At 36.8% G+C, this 26,873-nt stretch overlaps 3 protein-coding genes across 4 annotated transcripts; all 3 read right to left on the bottom strand.

The window, feature by feature from the left end:
* Positions 1–509: 509 nt before the first annotated feature.
* On the bottom strand, positions 510–10,164 carry LOC149000380 (3-ketoacyl-CoA synthase 6-like). 2 transcript variants are annotated; one of them, XM_089139591.1, is made up of 3 exons: positions 9,162–10,164; positions 8,464–9,012; positions 510–527 (listed from the first exon to the last, which is right to left on the bottom strand). In XM_089139591.1, exons 1-3 carry the CDS (start codon positions 10,074–10,076, stop codon positions 510–512), a joined length of 1,482 nt encoding a protein of 493 aa, XP_088995717.1. In that variant the 5' UTR covers positions 10,077–10,164. The 2 variants fall into 2 exon arrangements, with proteins under 2 accessions (XP_088995717.1, XP_088995716.1); XM_089139590.1 differs by lacking the exon at positions 510–527 and having other exon boundaries at positions 8,434–9,012.
* Positions 4,180–6,650, bottom strand: LOC149000381 (cytokinin hydroxylase-like). Its single transcript, XM_089139589.1, has 5 exons — positions 6,307–6,650; positions 5,952–6,181; positions 5,633–5,874; positions 5,136–5,514; positions 4,180–5,031 (listed from the first exon to the last, which is right to left on the bottom strand). The coding sequence occupies exons 1-5, from the start codon at positions 6,584–6,586 to the stop codon at positions 4,603–4,605; spliced, it is 1,560 nt and encodes a 519-aa protein (XP_088995715.1). The 5' UTR covers positions 6,587–6,650; the 3' UTR covers positions 4,180–4,602.
* A 5,264-nt stretch (positions 10,165–15,428) lies between the features above and the next one.
* Positions 15,429–17,681, bottom strand: LOC149000379 (3-ketoacyl-CoA synthase 6-like). Its single transcript, XM_089140362.1, has 2 exons — positions 16,637–17,681; positions 15,429–16,509 (listed from the first exon to the last, which is right to left on the bottom strand). Exons 1-2 carry the CDS (start codon positions 17,546–17,548, stop codon positions 15,931–15,933), a joined length of 1,491 nt encoding a protein of 496 aa, XP_088996488.1. The 5' UTR covers positions 17,549–17,681; the 3' UTR covers positions 15,429–15,930.
* Between the last annotated feature and the right edge of the window lie 9,192 nt (positions 17,682–26,873).

Raw genomic sequence — 26,873 nt, 5'->3', positions numbered from 1 at the left:
ACAAGGATTAGAAGTTGTATATTACATGGTCATGTCCATCTAATGATTGAGAGTATGACCATGTACATACACGATGGTATATGTAAACCTCCTCCAAAGTGGTTGATATTAAGAAATCTCATCCAAGACCTTTATTTATATTAATAGAGAAATCACAAAGATAGATTCCAATTTATAATGGGACTTAAAATCAAAAGTAATATCCAATATATCAATGATCAATCCTAGTGTAATTGAAATAACACCTACACCAACTCTATATATCAAGCACTTCACAACGAAGGTTAGTAGTAGGCGGTAGTCATCTTCTCAAATAAAGATTACTAGGTAGTCAACTTTACTAATCCTTAGCAGAGAGAGATGACCTCAAGAAGTTTGAATTCTTAAACCCGTTATTTATGAGGTGTTGGTCTTTACCGATTGAATTAGCAAGAGATTTTGTTTTTTTATTGCAAATAAAGAAATAAGATGGTTACTTTCTCAAATTTTTATTCCACCAGATAGAGAGTCTAGTTTACTGTCTTGACCTACTCTTTAGACCACTATATATTTAACGAGATTTTCATCTTGATAGTGTTTAAAATTGAATTGCTTTCATGAATGTATGGCAAAAAAAGTGTCAGGATAACAATATCCTAGATCCAATTCTAAATATAATATTATCTCGACAATCAAATCACACAATTTCTTAACTACATTTTAACAGAAACAAAGAACAATAGAAGAAAAGCCCCTTTAACCATTTTTGTCCCAGGAGATTATTACTTTTTTAGAATGCAAAATGATTAAAGCAAATTAAATAGATATTTAAGTTATCTCTTGAATCAAGTAGATCTTTTTTTAATTTAATCTCAAGGTTGTCCATATACTTTCATATGCTCGTGCGAAGTGGAAGAAGAAGAAGATGATGATGATGAAGATCAAGAGAAGAAAGAAGGTGGTAGCAATGATGGTGAGTGTTCATCATGGTGGCTTATGATTTGATAACATAATTAATTCAACACTGTTTGTTATAGTTTAATGAAAGCAGTTTATCACTACAAACCCACTCGTGCAATATGATATGCAAAATTGAAAAGCTAGCTTTCATCTAATCATCATCTTCATCAATCCTTTCATTTCTTTTTTTTTTCAATCAAACTCAAAAGAGGTCAACGGTTGGTACTCATTTGGTACTGAAAGAAATAACAATTTTATAAGCCATTGTCATTTTCCTATTCAAAAATTGTGAGTGTTTGAACCATCATTTTAAATTAGTACGTTATAACCTTTGAATATATTTTAAAAGATTATACCAGTAGGTTTGATACCAGTAGGTTTTAGAGTAGGCTTTGAGGACAACATATGTCGCTTGAAATGAAGGTATTCAATTAGTTTTTCCGTAAAAATTGTTGGGATAAGACGATATAAGAAAATTGCCTCTCGAACTTTGCTTGTACGGAAACTTTTTGACATTAATTTCACTTTTTAAGACAAATAAAAAAGAAGAGAGCAAGATAAGTCTGAGTTACAAAGCTTGAATAACCAAATGGTGGAAATAGGCCAACCAGTCCTACTCGACAAAGAAACTGCCTTCTAGGCGAGGGAGTCAGCACAATTGGTAAACTCCCTACGAAGAAAGGAAACATTACAACCCAAAAGCTTAGTAGTTAGATGCTTAATGTCCCACACTACTAATCTAAGCTTCCATGGATGGCCTTCACCAGTGATTAACAATTGATTACATACTCTACCAAATCAAGATCTTCACTTAGGCAAAGAAGTAAACCCTCCCTTAATGCGAGAGCCACTCCCTCAATAGCATCTGAGAACTTAGTTGGGATCGAAGTCACTGCTAAAGGTTATCCCCTGTTGTTTCTAATGATCAAACCCAATCCACAACCTGCATTAGACTTAGAAGCATCTGTATTCAATTTCACAAATGGTTCAATTGGAGGCAACCAATTCCTTATCCCATAATTCACCTTACTACCTTTACTCTTTGGAGGCCGAGAGCTAAAAACTTGAATTTAGATAACTCATTAAATTGTTGCATAGCATTCTCAAACACTTATTGAGGAGAAGAGTTAATACCTCGAAATATCAACTCATTGTGAGAAAGCCACATATTCCAACACATTAAGGCAGCCAATCCAGTAAGATGACCCTTCTTCTCACCTGTGCAATCCAATTTAAACCAATTCGCCACGAACAAATTAAAGTTAGGAATACTCACTGAGGGGATATAAGAGAATGTTGATTCGAACTAGGCTGATCTTGCAAACTCGCAATCCATAAAGAGGTGGTTTTCAAAATCTTTGGCATTTCCATGTCTTTGGCAAGTTGCATTAAATGAATCAAATGGCTAACATTATTGAATACTCAGTGGTGCAGTAAAGCTGCCTTGAATCTGTTAAGGACCACTATTGCTTCTTTATAGATATTCTATCTAACGCGCTCCTAGGCACGCACAACCTAGTTTTAGCTCCCACGCCTTGCAAGAAAACCAAAACAGCCGGTTCCAATCCTGAACATTCAGAACATAGAGTGTGAATCAAACCCATGTTTGAATTGAAATTGGGATACTAATGCAAGTTCTTCCCTTTTGAATCAGATATATTCATATCTGAAAGAGGTTGACAATAAGTTCTTTTAAAATTGACTATTTGCCCTAGAATATCTCTTATCTTCAAGTTCAAACCTGTGCTAAGAACTTGGGATCACTTGACTTGCTGCATAAATTTCTTTCTCATGGTCTCTCAAATTGGTGATATGATGGTAAGCTAACTTTGTAGTGTACACCCCATTCTTAATGAGACCCCAAACTTGATGGTCATTTAACTGAAATAAACCCAACTTAATATTCAAAATCTCTTTCGCATCATCTAGGTAAAGGTTTGCTGAATCCGCTGAGTCTTCCACTGTCTTAGCTCTTGATCTATTAACTCACTTACGTCGAAACATTAGAGAGGTCTTTAGCCTCTTGATGCTGCACTTTATAGTTCCAAGTGGTGCCAACCCATAGATCATCCCAGATATTGACGTAACAGTTTTGAAGGATTCATATATCATGTGTTTTTAATATTAACTTCTAAGGATAATTTCTTACTTATATCTTAAAAATTAGTATCAAAGCCAAGTAACTAAGATTGGTTTTCCACTTGATAAAACAATTATGTATTCCTACACTGAATGCAAAAAGCTAGTTTTGGAATCTTTTTGAAACCTTTTAACAATCCTACCAGACAATTCAAACTGGTGAACCACCTTTAAGATTTGATTAATGCAACAATCCTACTTTCTTTTCCTAAAGATAAAAAAATATTTAGTTTTAGTACACCCAACATATCTTGCAACTATGTAATTTTTTTTATCTAAGTGGTTCTAACTCTTTGTCTGTTGATCTGATCAATTCAGTGGCAACCCATACTCCACAAACATAAAGTTGAGAGGAGAGAATCCATAAATTAAAAAACAAAATAAAAAATAAAAAATAAAAAATTCAAGTAAAAAAATAAATTTAAAAAGAGTTGGGTGGTGGAAAGGGCAGTTTTTGTTCAGAGTGCTGTTAGTAGATTATGGGTTGGCTTAAGATAGAAAGGAAAAAGAATCTGGGTTAGCAATGATTATTAGCAATGAATCTTCTTCAAAATTTTGAGTTCTTTGAAATGGCTCCAAACCATTTGGAGGTCTTTGCCTTACTGTTTTGAGAGTCTTTTATATAGAGGCATTTTGTTCTTTTTCCTGAAGTAATGCTTTTGTTTGTTTTTATTCTTATAATCTCTCAAAAGGGTTGAGAAGGATACATAATAGTTAGGTTGTATTATGTTCTTCTTCATAGTGAAATCCATCTCTGCTCAGTCATGGATGTAGCTTTTGAGTAAGCCACGTAAACCTCATCTTGCACGTGTGTTGCTCCGTTTTGCTAACTATTAGATTGAACACTAGAAAATCACGAACAAAAACAGGAACTAATTGAAGGAACACAAAGATTTAGTATAGTTCAACCACCAACGTGGAGAAGAACTTTAAGCATGAATGAAAAAGATCATAATGGAGATCTCAACCCAAATCACCAGCTATCAGAAGAAACCCTAGGATGAAAATCTCAAATTTCACAATGACCTAATAGGAGAAAATATGGTACATATTTATAGATTCTATTCCAATAGACTGGTCGGCCCAAGTCCTATGGTCCCATTACAAATCTCACGAATCAGGTCATTTGGTCACCCACCAAATATGTCAGTGTGGGTTCGTTTTCAAAGTAGGTTACATGAATTCAGGTCACAACATTACAGTAACACTTGTGCTTAACATTAATCCAACTTGATTAATTTTTCAATTGATTCAATTGGATTTGGATTGGAACCAAACCATCATTGTAATTGTACAGAGCATGAAAAACAGGGGAAGAAGCCTTTTCTTTAGTTTGCAAAATTGCCTTCTTTTAATGCTCATCTGTTCCAAGTCCTGTAATTACAGCCAAAGTGGTCACTCAAAGGTATTCTTGCTATTGATTCTTTAGAGATATCTTCTCATCTGTAAGTAGTTTCCTCAAAAGATCCTTACAAAACCAAACATGGCTATCAAAACTCAACCTGATCAATACAAAGTGATCAATCATATACTTAAAGGCTTCAAGTAGATTTGAACTCCATGTTTAGGCCTAAGAGTGAGGACACTTATCGGCGCGTGATGATAGTTTTTAGAGATTGTGAAGCTGAATCGCGTAATCAGCATTGACAGTATAACCTTAGCTTCCATCAGTGCAAAGGCCTGCCCAACACAATTCCTAGGCCCCATTGCAAAGGGCAGGAAAGGCCGTCGTCCTCCGGGTACAGATGACTTTGCTGCAAACCTCTCTGGGTTGAATTCATGTACATCTTTTCCCCATAGTTCTTCACTATGGTGAATTGCAAGTACTGGGATCCAAATTGACAGTCCCTTTGGGATGTGAAGGTCACCCAATTTTATATCTTCGAATGCGATTCGAGGGAGAAGCGAAGCCGGTGGATATAACCGAAGGGATTCATTGATCACCATATTCAACTACAGAGAGAAAGCAAATGCATATGTTAGCAATTGAGAGCTTTTTATTGACTCTTGATGAAAGATTAGACTGAAAGATTTCAATGCCATAATCTCTTGCTTACCACACTGAGCTTTGAGAGTTGATCAGTTGAGGGAGCTTCACCACTGCAGACATGGAACACCTCTTCCCGGACTTTGTCTTGCCATGATGTGTTTGTGGCAAGAAGCATGACAGTCCAAGTGAGAAGCAGAGCAGTGGTTTCATGTCCTGTAAAGAAGAAAGTCTTGCATTCATCCATGAGCATCTGAAGAGTGAAGCTGAACCCACCTGCCCTTTTCTTCTGAGTCTCTGCAAGAAGCATCCCCAGCAAATCATTTCCATAGGATGAACTACGACCAATCTCCACACAATCTTTCCTCTTGTCTATGATCTCCATTAATAAGTTTTCCACCTCCATCTTTAAAGCTTTGATCTCTTTGTTAAATTTGCTTGGAAAGAACCTGAAAAACCCAAATACAAGAAAAGATACAATCAATTTGAGACTTTGGCTAGTTAATTGGAATATGATTCAAGAGAAAGATATAATCTTCTCTGCCAAGACACAGAGTGAAAGCTCACCTGCTACCAGGGAGGCATACATAACGATTCGATTGAGCACAGAGGTGTTGCAGAGAAGTAAGGAGATGGAAAATTTGCTTCCCTTTCTCATAGCTACTATCAAATTCAGTTCTAGATATGATATCTGCAGTGAGGTGAGACATGTATTCACTGATTTCAACCTCCATCTGTCCTGATTTAACTACAGATTCCAGTGATTCAAGCATCTTTTTTGTGCATTCTACCATGTAACCCATATTCTTCTGGAAATCAAAATATAGAATTAGAAACAGTAAGGAGATGAAAATTTTCAGATTTGCAAGCTCAGTGATGTATGAACCTTAAGCTTGTCAGCCATAAAAGCTGGAGCAACTATATGTCTCTGGTGATACCAGTCATTGCCATTAGCCATCAACAAGCCTTTCCCAATGAAGTGTTTGGCTCCCTGTTGCTGTATCCAAGATTTTCCAGAGACCTGGCAATATTTCGAGGATAAAAGCTCTTTGATCATGTCAATCTCTGTTAAGCACATCCGAGGTTCACTTCCTACCCAATAAATGAATCTTTTTCCTGTAACAGCCATGACCCACCATTGTATATATGAGTTTTATAAACAATGAAGGAAGCCATGAACAGAGCAGCAATATAATCTTAAAACTAATAAAAGTTCAATCCAGGGTGATGATGTACCATACCATACTGTTTAGACCAGGAGATATAATGCGGCAAGAGACGGCCGACGATGTTGTGGTTGATACTATCCATGTCTTTGGAAGTGGAGCTTCTGATCAGTGCTGCCATGTCCAGAATGTTTCCTACTAGAAACTGAGGCTTGGGGCCATAAACTCCCTGCTTTTCCATGATTTTCTGGATACTCTTTGGGGTTAACCAGTAACATGAGATGGTTGTGTAAGCCACTCTTAAGAAGAAACTAACCAAGGTAGCCAACCCTGCTAGCATCAAAATTGTTGCCATGGAGATTACACACACAGAGAGAGAGAGAGAGAGAGAGAGAGAGAGAGAGAGAGAGAGAGGAGTGTTTCTGCTTCTGGGTTTGATTCTTCTCGTTCTAAATATCCATTTATATAGAACTCAAATATAAGAAATGCACCTAATTTTTTTTATTAAACTGTGTTTCTTTTGGGTGTGGGGGACAAGAAGGAACAGAATTTCGTTTTTTTTAGGAGATTTATTAAATTGGTTTTGTTTTATTTATTTTTTTCATCTTCTGTGGGTCAAGAAGAAAAGAATTTAGTACTTATACCGTACAAACAGAACCTCTAGTACTGGCTAGGGTTACATAAAGGTGAAGACCTGTTGGCTGATCACCATATATAGTTACATGGGCCGGAGTTGGGCCTAGTATTTCTATGATTTGAGTAGAAAAGCCCATTACTCAATTCAGATTAAGAAACTATAAAACCCTAATACAAAATGTGTGAAAATTTTAGAATCACTTACTAACCAAAACTTAGTGAGTACATGAGATAGATTATTATGTTTGAAGTCACTTCTTATTACTTAGGCTATTTGTTTTAGGTTGAACCTTATCCATTGAGACGAATGAAAATCCTCCGTCATACTGACATATTTTCGATTTTAACTCTTTGCTACTTTGGGTATCGTATTGCTATTGTTGTTGATCGTTGAAATTGTGCCATATAAGCAATAATGCATCTATATATATAACCGTTAGACGTGCTCTATTGCTTATGTGATTTGATCATAATTGTTGACAGTAATAATAGTAGGAAGTCCATGTCAGAATGAATATTCTACATTCGTGTCCATTTGAAGTTTGCCAAATGACAAAAGAACATGACTTACATGATAATGCAAACATATTGATAAATAATTTAATAATGATAATAATATTGTTGCTCTAGTATATATTAATTGATACCCTTTACATGTAAGATTTACCATTTTATGTTTGGTAGATAGGGAGAAATGGATTATAAAAGATAAAGGTAGGTATTTTTTAACATAGTTTGATGTGATGATGTAAAAGAGACAATTATTTGTGCTATTTATGGATATCAAAAACATGGAAAATTCAAAAAATATAAAAAATTGTAATTTGAGGATATAAATATATATGTAAAATAATCACGTATCATCATTTAGACCTCAACCCAAATTGATATGTTAAATCTTTATTTTATAAATAATTTTTTTTAATGATCTGAGGTTTATTCGGGTGAGCTGACACGCATCTTGACTCCATCCTCAATGTAGCTTTTATATATAACTTAAACATGTGGTAAGGCTTTGCCTTAGCCCCAAAAAGATTCGAGCCCTAACTTCATACTATGAGCTGGTGTTGCTCTTTTACCAACGGAACGACCAACCCTTAGAGATTATAAATAATTCTCTATATCATCTCAAGTCTGGTGTACTTCTTGTATTTAAGTTTTTACCAAACATCAATTGTACACATACACTATTTTCATGTACCACATACAGTAGAGGGTCGATGAGACTTGGGAGGATATAAAGATCCATAGATCAAAAGACTTCTTCCTTCATAAATAACCATTAATACTACATTCACCATTCTGATCAATCCAACAAACAAAACCCTTGGAGCTACTCCATTGTAAGATAAATGTCAATTTTCAGTTCTTCAATGGGTTTGCAATAACAATGGTACTAGCTACTCTTGGTTTCACTAATAAAGGAAGAAACAACACCACACACTCAACACAAGGAACAAGTAGACGAAGAGGAAGTTCTGAAACCTAAGAGCTTAGGTTGATGGGTTTCTGATGAAAAAGAAGAGAAACTAACAAAGAAGACTAGAGAGGAGTTTTGTCCCAACACTATATCTTGACAATTTCAGGAATGTTCACAGGATACCTGTTTATGCAATCAGCCCATGGACCATCAGTAGATGCTTTAATGGTGCGATTACACTTCCAAACAGCACTGTTACACTTAAATCCACTTCCAAATGCTATGTGCCAAACCCTATCACCCCTCTTCATTCTTCCCTTAGCTTCAATATAAGCCAACTCATACCAAATTGATGAAGACGAAGTGTTTCCAAACCGGTGCAATGTCATTCTAGAAGGCTCAACATGCTCAGCTGAGAGTTGCAGGTTCTTCTGTAACTCATCAATCACTGATCTTCCTCCAGCATGGATGCAGAAGTGCCCAAATGCTAGCTTGAAATCAGGTATATAGGGCTTCCATTTTGGGTTGAAGAACTTCCTTCCGATGAGTTTAAAGAGGAAGAGCAGCTGCTCCGATGCTGGCAACACCAGTGGCCCCAGTGTCCTAATGTTCGAATTCAGCGTATCTCCGGCAATTGCCATGAGATCCTTAGATAGCGAGATCCCAACAATACCTTGATGATCCTCCTTTTGGAACACACACCCGTAAGCCTTGTCATCTTCTCCCTATTTTGCAATCACGTGAGATGTTAGGGTTTGAGGTTCAAACGCACAGTTATTTAAAGCATTACACCCTTCAGTATCTAGTTTGGAATACACAGATCACTACTTCTGGCTAATATTTATAGATAACACTAGGGTTTATAGTTTGTTACCTTGTGGGTTCGGACCAGGTGGACCAGCCGGTATTTGGAACGCGATGATTCCTTCCAACTGTTCGAGAGAAGGACCGCAGCACATCCCATACGAAACAAACAATTAGGGAGAAGCATAGCTCTATCGTTCCCTCTGTAAGAGCTAGGAGTTATGATCTCAGTGCTCACCACCAAAGCATAAGAATTTGGGTGAACTTGAAGAAGATCACGAGCAAGATCAATAGACAAAAGTCCAGCACTGCAACCCATTCCAGACAAATTGAAGCTCTTAATGTTGCTTCTCATCTTGTACTTATTCACCACCATGGCCGACAAGGAGGGAGTAGGAGAGAACAAACTACAGTTCACGACAAGTATATCGATGTTTCTAGCCTGAATTTCGGTCTTCTTGAAGAGATCATCAATGGCAGAGAAGATAACTAACTCCGCTTCAGCTCTTGCAGCTTCCATGGTTGGCATTGGAGGGAGGTAATGGATAGTGTCTGGAAGACAAGTTTCTTCTCCGAGCCCAGATCGTGTGAGGATCCGCATTTGGAATTCTACAATCTTGGGTTTGTCTTTGAGAACCAGCTTTGAATGTTCCATGAATGTGGCAAAGGGTACACGGAGGAAGCTTGGTGGTTTGAAACACGAGTAGTCTACCAGGTAAATGGGACGAGGCCTTGACATGAAGTAGATGAAGATGATGAAGAAGATGAAGCAGAGTGAAAACAAGAGAGCATTGATTTGGTTGAATTGGAGAGATGAGAAGAGTTTGAAGATCTCATCTGGGCCCATTCGGAGGACTTCAATGAGGATTCCAACCATGACAGGAATTAACAGGAAGCTGAGAAAGTGGTCGACAAGGCACTGGTAGCCTCTTTTAACATACTTGAGCTTCACTGAGTTGGAGAAGTTAGGCAATGTTGGTGGCATGTTTGCTAGCTTCTTCACCTTCTAGATCTGGCTTTGTGTCTTCTTCTGTGGAAGATTAAGCTCTCTCTATCCCTCTCTCTGATCAAAAGAGATGATCAGCAACCCTAGAACAGATAAGTGATTTTTGGGTTATACAAGGGAGAAGGCTACATGGGAATGAATTTAAAGGCGCCTGGCAGCCAAGGGCCATTGAATAGAGGCAGATGAAGGGATCAAATGAAGCTCTTAAGTAACCCAACTATTCCTAGTTGGACAATGGTTATTCACAATGATGATATACAGTCATTTTAAAAGAGGCATTACTTGGAAACAGTTGATAAAGGCCAACCATCAGGTACTTGGCTTCATTGCATCTTTAATTTCTGGAAGATGAGAATGGATGTTTGGTTGTGAATAAATGGAGCTCATTAGTGAGAACACACATTATTTTTTGTGAATAGAAGGGCTAACGGTTGAGATGGTTTCATGTTGGTGCTAAAGCTACATGACCATCTCACTTTCTGTTTCATACCAGCAGATTCATTCACGCATGGGGTGTGCATGGGAAGGAATTTGTTTGCTGCTAATTAATCAGAGTTTATGTACCTAAAGTTATTACTATAATCTTGTTGAGTTTTAATACGTAGTCAGTGGTGGTTAGGAAGGTTATGGGAGTCATCGGGCGCATTTGGTAACGTTTTTAGAAAACCTTTTTGGCATTCTTCTGTTCTTTGAACGGAAGAATATAGGTTATGGGTGTTTGTTAAAACAGTTCGTTCGTTCTTCAAGAACGGACCGGTCATAAAAGTGGTATGAAGAATGCCTTTTGCAAAACATCAAAGAAATGTTTTTACCAAAAAATAAAAACAAAAGTGATAAAATTGGTTTTGATTGAAACCTTAGAATGAGTTTATCAAACACCAAATAGCATTATGGAAATATTTTTAGAAGGGAGTTATAAAACGCTAATTTCCAAGGAAAGAACGGTCTTCTAGCACAAAAATATTTTAAAAAATAATCTTACATAAGAACTGATCTCTCATAATAGAAACGTTACCAAACACATACCTATAGATCATCTCAATGGTGCAAATTACTTGCAATTGAAGAGCCTAGTTGGGAAATAGATCCTCTCCACCCAACCTGCCTGTGCCTCAATGCTCTCCCAGTCTCACGTGAGGTATAGAAACCACACTGCTAGACTTCAAACGAACTGACATGTGTTTGTGGGTCCCACACCTCATGTGAATGTGGGAGCAGGGGGCACAAGCAAGTTGGGGGCATACTGGCCTAGCTGGGGTTATTGTGAAGTCCAAGCCCAACCATTTTAAAGCTAAACCGATCTGACCCGGTCAACAAATATGTCTCTCAAGATTAAATCTACCAGTATTTGTCGTGGAGCCCACCTCTAAACATTAACAAGGTAGCCATGGTGGCAAAGAATCAGAATAATATTATAACCATGTGAGTAGTTAGTTGATCCGAGACTCCGAAGCCCAAAAGTCATGTTAATTTCTTTAGTTGGGCCTACTTTTACATTGAACAACCCTTGGACTTGGGCCTTTGTATGTGACAATCGTCAAATGGGCTTGGGTTCATTTAAATGGCAAACATATTGAGATGCCTTTTCCTAAACACATAATGATATTCATATTGTGGATGATGTTAATCACATTTTCTCGTATTTTTTGTCTTGTAATTTCTCTTTTATCCCTAGGGAATGTAACTCTGTTGCTTACTCTCTAGCTAGGAAGGCAACTTTACCTTGGCAGGAAGGACTAACTGACCACTTTTTACCTCTTGGTTGTTGGATTTGTGTAAGTCTGACTCTTTGTTTTCTTCTTGTCCTTTGGAATGAAACTTGTTTCACCAAAAAAAAAAATGATATTCATTTGGGGAAGATCTGTATTCAGTGGTAGGAATTCTTCCTTCAAGATTCAATCCAAGCCGTTGAAATGAACATGTTTATTTTTTCTAAAAAAAAAATCTTCCTCTTCCTTATTTTGGGTCTTTGAAAGTCAAAAGAAAAAAAAATGAAAAGAGAGCAGGAGAAATGCTAGCAAGTAGCATGCCGCACTCTTTCCAGGTCAAAATCTAAAAACTTTCATTAAGTGAAACAGTTAATCCCAAGAAGATGAACATAAAGATCTGTTAATGAGAAATAGAGGTGGAGTATACCATCATGATCTAGAGAGTGAGTGTCTACAAGCATCCCTAGCAAGGAAATCTACCCAAAATTTTGACATCTAGGAATAAAGTGAAAGGAAATATAACAAAAATCTGAAGATAACCTAATAATCTCATAAACTAAACTAAGACTCATTTACCCCAAAGAAGAGGGATAGCCCAATAAAGCTTGCACTACTGGAAAGCAATCATACTTGATCTGCAAACAAGAAACCCCAAGAGATTTGCAAAGAAGGAAAGCATCTCTAATAGCCTCAAGTTCTATGATAGAAGAGTGATAGAAGAGTGTGATGTTAATCCAAGATGACATTGAGCTGCAATAAAGGAGCCACTAGCATCCCAATCAATGCAACCTTGTCCACCCTTGTTGGAATTGTCGCCCCATGCCCCATCCACAAAAACCTAAAAAAGATCCAAATCTTCAATATGGGTAGTGGAAGATGATAGTATAACATCTCTCCTATGCTCTGAATTAGTCACATAGTTAAGAATATCTGTACATAAGAAATAATAGTTAGTCATGGTAAATTGAACACAAGCATCAAGACCACGGTATATTAATGCGGCATATCTTGTCTTCCAAATGCACCAAACAAGAGCACTCCATAACTGATCTACCTTATCTTTATCATCATACCCTTTGAATTTAATTTGAATAAACTCCATCCAATTGTGGATATGGACACCATAAAAATCCGAGACACCAAGACACGAAGGAGAAAGTTTTCAACATTCACGAGCATGAGGACAAAAAAACAAGGCATGTTTCACATCTTCAATTCCATTCCCATAGACCAAGCAAAGCCAGGGGGTCAAGACACTCTTCTTGTAAAGAGAGTACTACCTATTGCCACCTCATCCAAGGATCTCTATAAAAATGTTTAATTTTTGGTAATTTAAGGATGTGCCATATTTTATTCCAAAAAACACAAGTAGAAGATGATGAAGCAATGGTAAGTTGTGCATCTTCCCTAGAGAGGTATTGAAAATATGCCGATCGAACCGTGATATTTTCATTTTTGGTCTTATACCAAATCTAAGAATCAAGAGTATCAATAGCAAGGATTGGGATGGTAAGAATGGCTTCAATCTCGGATAAGGAAAAGAGGGACTGAAGAAGAGGAAAATTCCATTTTGATTCCTACCAATTGATCAAATCATGAACTCAAGTGGGGCTATGACTTTGAGGGGGGCTACCTATACACTCGAAAGGTAAGAATGGAATCCAAAGGTCTTTATATATGTGTATATTTGCACCACCAACAAGTTTAACAAGGCGTTGTTTTAGAACATCCCTTCCTGACAAGAATACTTTTCCAACCCCAAGAACTTTAAGAAGGTGCAATACAATTCAAAAAAGGGATGTCTTTGTGTACATAGCATGCATAACTTATGTCCATAAATAATGAGGATCAGTCAGTAACCTCCAACTTTTTTTGTTAATAGGGTTTTATTAAAACAATTTACATCTCTAAAGCCAAGGCCTCAGTTCCCTTTTTCCATGACATAAGGCTTTCCATTTTACCCAAAAAATCCATTTTCCTTGGTCATTTTTTCACCAAAATTGCCTAATCTTTTAATTCATTTGATGACAAAGTTCTTTGGGAATAAGGAAACATGACATGACATAATCAGGTAGTGCAAAAGCAACTGCTTTTAGGTTAATTTCTTTCCTCGCTTGGAATAATAACTTTCCTTTCCAACCTAATAGTTTAAGTGCCAATTTATCCAGCACAATTGAAAATGTTTGAAACCTCGATCTTCCAAATGAAGAAGGAAGACCAAGATAAATTCCATGAGACTAAACCTCTTTAATATCAAGGGTGGATGTAATATCATTCCTAAGATGTTGAGGGGTTCTAGGGCTGAAGAGGGCAACTGATTTGGCTGGATTTATATGTAAGCTAAATACCAACTCATAATCCTAAACAAGGACATTAATCTAAGAAGCATTTGAGATTGAAGCAGGGGAGAAAAGCATGAGTAATTCACAAAAACAAATGATTTATCTTAGAACCATTGTGGGCTATCTTGATACCTGGGAGCCCAGGGATACCTAAGTTGGAGAAAAGCCTTTGACAAAGCCTCTTGACAAATAATGAATATGTAGGGATTAAGAGGACAACCTTGCCCGATACCTCTTTGGAAAACAATCTTTCCAAAAAGGGCCCCATTGATATTTATCTCATACTCTATTGACATGATACATTGCATTACCCAATGAACACATCAATCAATAAATTTCATGTGTTTGAAAATCTGTTCAATATAAGACCATTCTAATTTGTCATAGGCCTTGCAAAGGTCCAATTTTAAAGCCATATACCTGGATGTAGACTTTGATTTTTAATGAAATGTATACTCATAAGAAATATAAATGTTATAAGTTATGGCCTAGACTTAAGACAACGGCACTTTGAGCCTAGCTAATAATAGACTTCAAAATGGGTTTTAATCTGTTAGCTAGACATTTATGTATTACTTTATATGAAATGGTGCATAGACTAATAGGTCTAAAATAAGAGACTTCCTGGGGATGGGGTTTCTTAGGGATGAGAGAGATGCTTGTTTTGTTGAGGTTTTTAAGTATGTTTTCCCCAATGAAGAAGTGATAAACCCCCTGAACAAGATTAGATAATTTAATGATCTCCAAATGTTTATGAAAGATTCTTACAGAAAGCCCATCAATACCATGTGTTTTAGTCCCTTTCATTTGAAAAAGAGTATTTTTTTTTTAATTTATTTCTTCAGGATACAATGGGGAATACAGTGAAATATTATTTGAAACTGAAATGCATAGGAGATTATCTGAGATTATCATATCTTTGTCGGGGTAAAATGGTTTTGATAATTTTGAGTGTGGAATTGAAGTACAATTATATTTATCTCCCTCTTTCTTCCCTTTTTCTTTTTTTTGGCCAAACCTACCATCTTCCCTAATAAATGACAACCAAATATGATGTGGTGCATGATTGTATCATAAGGCAAAGCCTAACCCAAGCCCAATAGAGCCAAGCTTGTTTTGGGTTGAGATTTTTAGGCCAGATTAGAACTGGCTGGGCCAAGTGCTTGGATTTGTATGTGTATGATATTATATACTATAAAATTATTATGAAAAGTTTACCAAAAAAAAATTATTATGAAAAAGGTTTTATTTTTGACATTGTCAGCTCAAATTGATGAGTTGAAACCCGGCATGTCAACATGAACATGTGGTTCCAAAGAGTGAATATTCTACAAAAATCCCAGCAGTAAAGATTCAGAGCTGACCCATTTGGCAGATCTGTCCATATAAATATAAACAAAATAACCTGCTTCCTTCCTGAAGAACCATCTGAATCCAACAAACAAACCCACAGAGCCACTCATCTTTGAACATTTAATATTTATTTCATTTCTCAGAATCTTGAATTGGTTCACAGTAACAATAGCAGCAACTGGTCTAGAATCAGTGAGCAGAAACAAACCCCTACCCACCTATATTTTCATACACAACGAAATACATCAAAGGCCCTTAAGCCCTATCTGTAAATTGGGGAAGAAGAAGGAGAAGAAGAAGAAGAAGAGGATATTCTGATACATCATATTTACCTTAGGTTTGCATGATCGGTATTATGATGAAAAAGAAGAGATTAATAAAGAAGCTAATAGTGTTGTGGTGAAATTTTGCAGAACAGTGAATCCAACATCATAGCTTGACGATTTCAGGGATGTGCACAGGATACCTGTCAATGCAATCTGCCCAGGGACTATCACTAGACACTTTAATGGTGCGATTGCACTTCCAGACAGCACTGTTGCACTTAAATCCACTTCCAAATGCTATCTGCCAAACCCTATCACCTCTCTTCATTCTCCCTTTAGCTTCAATGTAACCCAATTCATACCAAAGAGATGAAGATGATGTGTTCCCAAATCGGTGCAAAGTCATTCTTGATGCCTCAACATGTTCTGCCGACAGCTGCAAGTTCTTCTGCAACTCATCAATCACAGCTCTCCCTCCGGCATGGATGCAGAAGTGGTCAAATGCTTGCTTGAAATCAGGAATGTAAGGCTTCCACTTTGGGTTGATTAGCTTCCTTCCTATGAGTGTGAAGAGGAATATCAGCTGCTCTGATGCTGGCAACACCAATGGCCCCAGTGTTGTGATGTTTGACTTCAGTGCTTCTCCAGCGATCGCCATGAGATCTTTCGATAGAGAGATCCCTACCTTCCCTTGTGGATCCTCTTCTTCGAATACACACCGGTAAGCCTTATCGTCCGCTCCCTATCACACAATGAAGCGTTTGAGGCATGGATAATAAATAAAAAAACACAGGATCGCACGAAAATGATCATATACCTAATAGTTGATAGTTCAACTTAAAGACACAAGACTGAATGAAATGATTTACCTTGTGGGTTCGGACTAAGTGGACAAGGCGGTACTTAGCACGCCACGAGTCCTTCCTTCGATTCGACAAAAGGATTGCTGCGCTCCCCATACGAAACAGACAATTGGGTAGAAGCATAGCTCTGTTGTTCCCCCTGTAATAATTAGGGGTTATGATCTCCGTGCTTACCACCAAAGCATATGAATTTGGGTGAACCTGAAGTAGATCACGAGCAAGATCAACAGACAAAAGCCCAGCACTGCAACCCATTCCAGATAAGTTGAAACTCCTAATGTTACTCCTCATCTTGTACTTGTTCACCACCATGGCTGACAAGGAAGGAGTAGGAGAGAACAAACTGCAATTCACGACGAGTATATCGATGTCTTTCGCCTTGATTCCGGTCTTATTGAAGAGATTATCAATGGCAGAAAAGATAACTAACTCAGCTTCACCTCTTGCATCTTCCATGGTTGGTGTTGGAGGGATGTAATGGATAGCAGGTGGGAGACATGTTTCCTCTCCAACTCCAGACCTTTCTAGAATCCTCATTTGGAATTCGATACTTTTAGGGTTTTCTTTGAGAATGAGTTTTGAGTGTTCCATGAAGGTGGCAAAGGGAACTCTGCAACTGAAAGGTGGTTTGAAGCAAGAGTAGTCAACAAGGTAAACGGGTCTAGGTTTAGACATGAAGTAGATGGTGCCGATGACGACAATGAGGAACACTGCACAGAGAACTTGGATGAAATCGAACCTGAAAGATGACCAGAGTTTCATAGCTTCATCTGGGCCTACACGGATGACTTCAAGGAGGATTCCGACCATGAGAGGGAGGAGCAGAAGGGTCAAGATGTGGTTGACTAGGTATTGATAGCCTCTTTTTACGTACTTGAGCTTCACTGAATTGGAGAAGCTTGGCAATACTGGCGGCATCTTTGCTTCAAACCTGAACTGTTCCTTCTCTACAGAAGAAGAAGAAGAAGAAGAAGAAGAGAAGTGAGAGCTGAGCAGGCTCAGGAGAGGAGGGTTTCTGTCATTCTGTGTGAGATGGCTTATTATGGTTGGAGAAGAAAGAAGGCTGGAGGTTGAGAATATAAAGGCAGCCGTGCAAAGCAATGAATGGAGGCAGATGAAGAGATTAAATGAAGCTCTCACGCGTCAACCACTCCCATCCTTAGCTGGAAAGTGGTGTTTTCAAAACCCTTTCACTGCAATATTATCATCAGTTTAACATCCCTGTCTTTCATTCATTTCATATACCTGCAACGAAAATTTCTTACAGTCTTAATTGTCTCTTACCATGAAAAGACAAGGAAGGAAAAAGATAGGGTTTTGGTTCCACCTTATATAATAACAAACATTGACTATATAGTCACAGAGTGATGTCTTTGTAAGGGTACCAATTTGAAATTCAAGTTAAAGTCAATCATTTAAGATCTTATCGATCTCAATCGAAAGGATTCAGTACATATTAAAATGGTTAGTATTGGAATATGGATATGTTCCACCAAACAAAGAATGATGGATATAACATGGATTTGGTTTTGCCTTTCATTCTCTTCCAAAAATTGTATCAAAATTTTCTTTTTGGGTTAAAAAACAAAAAATGTATCAATTGATATCCTTATCTTCTTAAGGTCTTTTAACACTTTAACTATGAGGTATTTGTTTGTTAAATATTATAGGAATTACAAGATTTCTATTTTAGTTAACTTCATTGAGTTGGAAATTGTCACTCCTTGTGATATATATTTCTCTAGTAATCGCAGAAAGAGATGAAAGTTGCAAATCATCAAGCTCTTGCTCTTTAGATTCAATTGATTCATGGTGGTGTCTCAAAAGTCTGATTCATCTGCTTGAGTTGACTAGGTTTGTATATGCTAGGCAAACCCACTAAATATTTTGGGGTGCCTATGATATATAGTAAGGTTGTTATATTATCATATTTTTTTGACAGTGTGAGATTGGAAGGGTTAGAAGGCAATATTTTTATCATTATCCAAAAAGACTTCAACTTTAATATCTATGCTTTTGGGAGATTATATACATAGATAAGGTTTACTTGAGCTTCTTTGGATTGTCATCACAAAGTTAGAATCTCTACTATCTAAGTTCCTTAGTTTATCCGGTTTATTGGCCAAAGAGAGGACTTTATGAAACCAATACCAAAACCTACTAAAATAAGTTTACAGGCATTAATGTAAAGATATCTTTTGAGCGGGACGTGTGACTGAGCAACTCAATGGGGGTCCGTAGAGGCAAGAGGATAACAGAACTTTGATGCTCAACCACCATCCATTCAAGAGAGTCCGTCTTGTCAAAGTTGAAAGGTAAAGCTCTCTCCTAAACATGAGGTGAGGGACGTTAGGATGGTGTTATGTGGTGGAGGATCACGATTCACTCAATGGACCTTCATTGTGTTTAGGTCCAGACAACTTAATTTTCTGGAAATATGGTCTTTTCTCCGCTAGATTGGTTATTACATTATTGAAAACCCTCCCATGGGCTGCTTTTATTGGGTTATTTTCATCATGCATCCTTGCATTTTGCATCAATCCCTCACAATTTAGGTATGTTTGATGGACATTTCTACTAAGGACCAGATTCACAAGAGATCAACTCAATTTGGCCCTTAGATCTACTTTCTATGATTGCCCATTCTACTCCCAAATTTGGGAAAACAATTTGAAATGGTTTAATTAGTTTAACCTTTCTTGACTGAAAAAATTACTATCATTATGGGACCAAAAACAAGAAATGAAACTTCAAACCTTGTAGGTCCAAGTTGTAAGCTATCAGGTTCTAGGTCATCTCTCTCTCTCAATTAAGTTAGTTAAAGATCATTGATAGGTCACATTGTTCTTGTCAAATTGTCTTCTGGGGGACCCTGGGTTTGTCTTTCAAGGGTTACCAGTTATTTTAAGAGCTCTCTTTTCTGATCATAAAAGTTTGTTTTTTTTTTCTTTTCAAGAATCTGATATCATGGTGAGACTTCAGTGGTTACTCCTGGTCATGCTTATTAATGACTTGAACATGAGAGGTCACATGTAGATTTCAATTTATTCCTTACTTCTACAATCTGTCAAAGAGTTAAGATCCCAGCCTTGTGGCAAATTATTTCCCTCCTGATCTTTTTGTTGCCAAATGGATTTCAATTTTGGGAACTTTGAGGCTCAGCAAGCTTTTTGCATTGTGGTCAAGAGAGAATTTCAATTTCTATTTCAGAAACTTTTTTACTAGTAAATTAAATGCATTACATAAAGGCTAAGATGGCAAACTAGACAAGATAATATACCAAAGAAATAATAATGAGACACTTCTAGTAAAGATGTAGATGAACCAATAGAAGAGGTGGAACGAGAATGCATTCGTTAATCCATCAAATCAAACTGGAAGTTTGTACTTATGAGTTATGATGCAATGGTGGTAGTGTCCTATGTGGGGGAAGAGGTTTCAACCTCTGTCTACATTTTTGCCCTCTTTCTCATTCTCATCTCTTGGGCCTACTAGCTTCAATCCTTATGATAAGACCTATAAACGGATCGGATTGGCATGGATACCATAATATCCAAATTCGAATCCAAATCCAGCCAAAATTTAGAGCAGGTATCCGAATTTGAATCTAGAACTTACCGAGTATCCGTTAAACTATCCGATTATTGATTGATGATTGTTATTTTGTTTATTTATTTTTGATTTCCAATTTCCGATTACCAATTACTAGTTTCCAAATCCGATTATCAGTCATTCTTAAGAAAAAAGAATGTTTGATACTTTACTCTAATCGGATAGTTTCTTTTTTTGTTATCATGTTACCAATTACAGATTTCCGAATTCGATTGTCATCCATTTTTAGAGAAAAAAATATTGAGTACTTTATTATATTCGAATAAATTATCTGGATATCATCCAATCCGATAACCAATTATCCAAATCTAAATCTGGTTGCTTATTAGACGAATAATTATATTTTCTGGTAAGAAAAATTATGGATATAGACACCCTTAAACGAATATGAATGTGAATTTATAGGCAGATTTCAACTTTCCATTTACAGATCTACTCATGACTAGTAAAATGATGACCCAAAAAAATTCAAACTTTAATCGTACTTCTTATTTTGAGGGGCAAGGGGCAATGAGTGAGGGCAGGAGGACTAATCCAAGCTTTGATGCACACTCTACTAAATGTCATCAGTTTTCTGCATTCTTCAGAAGACTTTCATGTAAGTAAAACCTATGAAAACAAAAGTGAGGTTGGGGGAACATAATGCCACTAGTGTACTTGTAAAGGGAGGAAACAATCTAATGAGGTAAACCACTCTACTAACAAAAGATGAACTTAATATGAATTTTTTTTTGAGTTAATTTTGATACTGGTTTTTCCCAATCCAGGATTTTTAATCAAAATAAAGTTTTAATGGTTCTAATGTTCTATGAATTGATGTGGACATGCATGTGTGATTGGTACAACGTTGCCTTTATTTGCAGGGTTACTATGATTTGTTGACATGTACCTTTACTTGGAATGCCAAATGTCCCAAAAAAAAAAAATTGACATAGAAATTCTCCGAGGGAACCTAAAAGAGTCCTCAAACTTAAGGGAATCTAAAGGAGTCCTCAAACTTAAGGGAACCTAAAGGAGCTGGAGTGCCTATGTTCATGAAATGTAGCTATGTGACCACATGCAATAACAGTTTCATTTTTTATTTATTTTTGGTGGGGTGGGGGTTGATTGGTTTCTACTCTTGCAATGTAGCTTTCATTATTAGTTGGTTAGTGGGATGATTATAATTTATTTACTGCAACTAATTTATAATTAATTAGAAGAAGTGTTTGTTTTAAATCATTATCATCACATTAGTCACAAAGACTGGGCTAGTATGCCCAAGGAATGGGAAAGAGGTAGGGGGTGTAGGGGAGTGAGAAGGTGTAGAGGAACGAACGTTCAAGTCAAAGACGTCTTTGATCTTATTGCTTATCTATAAAAAAAACTACTACTACCGTGCTAGAAACACTGTTATAAGAATGAAAACTTGTAGCAGAAATGGAAGAGTAAAATTTAACTTACGAGGATTTCAATGATCTAATTTCTTCGTAATTACCTCAACCGCCATCCTTTTCAAAGCAAGCAAATGGTGTTTCTCACAGGAATCTAACCTAAGATAATAAAGATTTTGAATGAAATTTTATATCCCCTTGTGAATTCAATAAACATTAGAATTAACTTGTAGAAGCAAAGAAGAAAAAACCCTAGAAGCAACCAAATTTGGAGTCATCTCTTATTTTTCATTTTCCAGGTTGGGTAGCTTTTGTACCTCTCATAATTCTCTATCAACCTCTTGATACTCTAGGGTTGATTCATGCGTAGTTAGCTCAAGTCATGACAAGCCCAACCAATTCTTACCCACAATTGTCACCTCAAACTGATTATCTTGATTGTGAGAGAACTGACCTGACAAAATGAATATACAAGTCAGGTCCTTTCATATCAATGGTTGCCCAAGAATTGATTCACATTACCTGTTAGCAGTTCGTTCACTCAACATGGTAGATACCTCCAAAAAGGAAATATACCCTAACCAAATGGTCCATGAACCCTATCATTTGCTCATAGCCTGAAACTGTTCTATGTCATATCAAACATTGAATTTTCTACTCTCAGTTGGGAGGTCGACTTCAGTGCTGCGCAATTAATGCCCAACACTGTGCTACAAATTGACAAAGATTTCGATCTTGACTGCCCTGTTTTTCAAAAATATAATAATACATTTTTTGAAAATAGACGGTCGAGTTCAAGTTTGCTGCAGGTGCTGCGCATTAATTGCACAGCACCTAAGCAATTTTACTCAGTTGGTGCTATCTAGTGCTCTACCTGACAGTATTTGAGGTGGAGTTTAGTGGGTTTGAAGAACTTCAGATTAACTAGGAAGAACAAGTGAGTTTGTACTGTTCCATGGGTGGCTAAGGTACAGTGGATCCAGACACATATGTGTTGCCTAAATCTTTAGCTTATTAAATTCTCCAAATTCCTAACTACTAACTCCTAACAACATGGAAAGATACATTTCGTTTAATAAAGAGGTGCATTTAGAGGACCTTTCACATCTTCACAGAACCCCCATCCCTATGTGGTCATCACAGGATTTGCTTTCAGTCTTTCAAATTCTTTTTAGATATAGACCCATCAACAATGGCTTCCTGCATATGGTCCCAATCTTCTGGGCAGTAGATCACAAAACACCATGAAATGTTTTCAAATGTTTAAACTCCAGGACCATTTGAAGGACACAATACCAATATGGACTACATGTTAGAGTAAATTTGGTTTGGTTTCAATTCGATCTGTGAGTTTTTAATGCGGTTTGATTCAGTATGGTATAGCTTCTACTTCAAGAACCATCAATTCGAACTGAAACTGAAACTGAACCCAAAAAAAGGCCTTAAAGTCAAGACCTGGTTGATCTTTCTTGTTTCTCCTTTGAAATGAAGTGGACACACAATTACAAATGTAAGATTTGAAAATAAAAGATAAGCATCTAAATGAATTTCAAATGTGGCAATTATTGAGAATTTAAAAACAAACCCATACCACTAATGGCCTAGTAGTCCCAAGCTTACTCTCATACAGTTTGGTAACTCCCATGTCTTGGGTTCGAATTACGTCTGCTCTTCTTTCTCACATTGGACAATTATGTGCTCTTTAACCTAACCATGATACCACTATCAGCTTCTGTGGATTATACTAGGACTTTGGTAAGGCTATGCTGACAAGGCCAATGTTTATGCTGGTAGTTCACATGTTTAATGTTTGCATAGGTCGAATTTGAAAGTCCGAACATTGCATAGCGGGAGGCTCAAAGCTGCCACTACTGCATCCCCTCTTTTTCTTATGAAAACAAAAAAAAAACCACCGCGCGTTTGGGTTCAATTTGTTATTTATCATTTTGAATCACATTAACCATTTTGTCCCCCTAACTTTTTTTTTGGGATTAACACCTGCAACCCTAATTTGATAAGTCATAAAATCGCAGATAGAATTCTTTTCCACTGATTATATATCATAGAAAATGAAAGTTAGGGTGAAAAGTGTACTTGTAAAATCTTTCAAAAAAAGACAAAGAGAGAAAGAGACATTTCTTCTTCTACTTTTATAGAAAGCCTTTTTTTAGAAAAAAAGAAAAAAGAGAAAGAGACATTTCTGAAAGCCTTTGACAGGGGTCACTAAAGTGTCCATAGGTCAACATTATTTATTTATTTATTTCCATTTCTGGTTGGCACCTTTAAATTCATAAGTTAAACGTCATCAAATAGGGAATATGTGGCACAATACCACAGCAGCTCCTTTAATTATGCCCATGCCCTTATCGCATCATTGGTAATGTGTAGTGTGCCTTCATTGTTGGTAGGACTAGTGGGGTCTTTGTTAGTTTTGTGAAAAACTATTTTAATATTTATCCGTATTTAAAGACCCCTCTTTTGTTTGAAAATAAGGGTTTGATAAACTCATTTTATAAATATCCCCACTTAAAAAAAAAAAAAAAAAAAAAAAAAAAAAACTAATTTTTAGCAAAGGCAAGACAAAAAGAGCAAGGTGAATAGATTTACAAGTAAGAATTGGCATGGAGATGATCTTGAAGGACTTTCACTACCAGAATCATTTTATCAAAAATTTCAGAGAGACAGAGGAACGAACTGTTTTAACTCCGAAAATTCGAGATCATTACCCAACACATCATAATAAATCCTCTCCATTGTAGGTTGATGTGATTCCTCTATTTTTTCCTGTAATGATGATGCATTTCTGTTTATTTAAGATTAAATGCTAACTAAATTGTCAATGCGTATATACGAATGTGAGAGACCCAATTGGGAGCCACCTCCAACGATAAAATCAAGGGATAATTACTATTGCCCCCCTATACTTTGATTTTATTACTAATGTATCCCCTGTATTTTGCAAAATTACTAATCCAACCTTTAACTTTGTCTATAATTACTAATGCCCCCCTACTGTTAAGTTCCGTTAGTTTCCTGATGATGTGGCATCTCCATATTTTTTAAAAATCCCAAAATACCCTTTTACTTATTTCCTTACTTATTTACCCTTTTGTCAAGTTAATCTACCTAATTAATTGTAGAGAAAAAAATAATCATAATCTGTTTTACTCTAAAAAAAAATCACCAAAATAAAGAAATAATAATTGAATAAAATTAAAATAGAAACCGAAGAGGAGGGAGATAGAATTCAACTGAATTTGGCCGAATATCACCTACTTCGTTAATTCCTTCCTTGGCAAGTTTTGTGGTTTCGTCAATGGTGGGTTAGTAAGCGGTTAAAAGTCTAAACTCCCATGGGGAGGTGTTACGTTTCGTTTCCAATTTAAAAAGCACCAGTCCCTCCAAAAAAATTTTAAAAAAATTTGTGGTTTCCTTCCCTACGTATGCTAGAGGAGAGGTGGGAAACCAAATCGAATTTGAATTTTGCCAATTTCTTTAATTCAAAATAAATAAGTTTAGTGAAGGTGGAAAACCAATATTTTTTTAATTCAAAATAAATGAAGTTAGGGTAAAATTGACATTTAATCTGGTTTTTATAAATGGGGTAGTATCGTCTTTTGATTTCTTAATTTTAATGAAGGACAAAGTGGACATTACATATTCAAACTTAACGGCTACTTAACACCGTTATAAGGAAGGGGGCCAACAGTAATTTTGTAAAGAACAGGGTTTTATTAGTAATAAAATCAAAGTACAGGGGGGCAACAGTAATTATCCCTAAAATCAATGCTTCGTACAACAAATAGGAAGACTGATGAGCCTCTCAAAATAGCAGTAGAATATACTAGTTACCTTTGCCTTTTGTGATATTTATATAGTCTTGCCTTAGTATTTGATTACCGACTAGCTGCCGCTTATTATGAGCCGTTCAATTTCTCCTAGAGTTGTACTCCCACTCGGTCATGTTTGCTCAGGCTAGGGGTGTCAATGGTTCAGGTTGGGCCGGTTTCGGGCTGAAAAACACTCAGCCCAAACATAACCCATTAAGAAAATAACGGTTTCGGGCCGGTGCGGTTTGGGTTCGGGCTAACTAACGGTTTAGAATTGAGTTTACTAGCGGTATGTTTTGAGTACCTTGTTAATATGTGAAATTTATTAAGAATATGTGAACATATATAAGATTAAGTTATCTCCAAGTCTTTTGGGTTGGGTTTTTAAAACCAAAATTTTTTTCTACAAAGATTTATAAAATTTATAGAACTAATATACAAAAGAAAATTGGCATCATGATAAATTTTAGTGGGTTGTCTCTGCTTATTTTCTTCCTCCTTCTTAACACTTGTAAAAATAGATCAAAATAAAGCGTAAAAAGATTTTCAAATGATAATACACTTGCTAAATATTTACTAAGCCCATCTTCCAAATGGCGAAGGCTTTGACAAGCTTGTTGTTTGCATATTCCAAATCAAAACAATAAAGAAAAACAAATGGATACTTGGGGGTTTTCTTGTCTTTTACATTATTTTTTATTTTATTTTATTTCTTATAACAGGTTTAATGGGCTGGTTTGGGTTCGGGCTGGTTTCGGGCCAAACGGTTCGGGCTAGCGGGCCACACACGGGCTGGCCCAGCCTAGTCCAAACCATTGCGGGCTGAGGTTGTTCGGCCCAAACACAGCCCATTAAGCTTCGGTTTGGGCCTGTTCGGGCTATAGCGGACCGGTTCGGTCCGGTTTTAACGGTTTGGGTTAGGTTTTGACACCCCTAGCTCAGGCGTGATACATATGCAGAAGTTCTCTTATTCTTTCAGTGGGAGGTCGTGGGTTCAACCCCTACCGGCGGCATATGTAATATTCTTATCCCCTATATATAAAAGTGCCTTTGTACCAACAAAAAAAAAAGTTCCCTTATTCTTCCCAGCTTGCCTTTTTTTCCCAAGCCATCCCCCAAGAACACCTCGCACCGGCCTCTTCTTGGGTTTGTACTAGGTTTCTATGGTTTGGCGCAAATCCGATTGTGCTACACCCAGTTGGTCATCTTAGGTATAACAATTAGATTGTATTTCAGTGGTGCGTTTGACATGTGGGGCTTGTGGTGTCCTCCATTGGATGCACATCACATAAATTCCATTAAATCCAAGACACTCAGAACATTATTTGCACGTTTAACCAAGTTAAGTGAAACAAAATTGGTTTTTCTTCAAGATAAACCAAACCATGTTTTGAGCTCCTAAGATTGAATAAAATCCACGTGGCATGC

The sequence above is a fragment of the Hakea prostrata genome, chromosome 11 (genome assembly GCF_041222555.1).
Source record: "Hakea prostrata isolate BN-2017 chromosome 11, UWA_Hpros_2, whole genome shotgun sequence".
Taxonomy (NCBI): Eukaryota; Viridiplantae; Streptophyta; class Magnoliopsida; order Proteales; family Proteaceae; genus Hakea; species Hakea prostrata.
Note: the sequence above shows the minus strand (reverse complement) of the source record. Positions and strands in the feature narration are given on the sequence as shown.

What these genes read in the sequence shown, in the direction of transcription:
- LOC149000380 (XM_089139590.1), bottom strand. Translation starts at nt 10,076, where the DNA reads ATGCCACCAACATTGCCTAACTTCTCCAACTCAGTGAAGCTCAAGTAT. An exon ending in ACCTGGTCCGAACCCACAAG is followed by an intron (nt 9,013 to 9,161) that starts GTAACAAACTAT and finishes ATTGCAAAATAG; the next exon opens with GGAGAAGATGACAAGGCTTA.
- LOC149000381 (XM_089139589.1), bottom strand. Translation starts at nt 6,586, where the DNA reads ATGGCAACAATTTTGATGCTAGCAGGGTTGGCTACCTTGGTTAGTTTC. An exon ending in CTCCTGGTCTAAACAGTATG is followed by an intron (nt 6,182 to 6,306) that starts GTATGGTACATC and finishes TGGCTGTTACAG; the next exon opens with GAAAAAGATTCATTTATTGG. An exon ending in GTATGCCTCCCTGGTAGCAG is followed by an intron (nt 5,515 to 5,632) that starts GTGAGCTTTCAC and finishes TGGGTTTTTCAG; the next exon opens with GTTCTTTCCAAGCAAATTTA.
- LOC149000379 (XM_089140362.1), bottom strand. Translation starts at nt 17,548, where the DNA reads ATGCCGCCAGTATTGCCAAGCTTCTCCAATTCAGTGAAGCTCAAGTAC. An exon ending in ACTTAGTCCGAACCCACAAG is followed by an intron (nt 16,510 to 16,636) that starts GTAAATCATTTC and finishes ATTGTGTGATAG; the next exon opens with GGAGCGGACGATAAGGCTTA.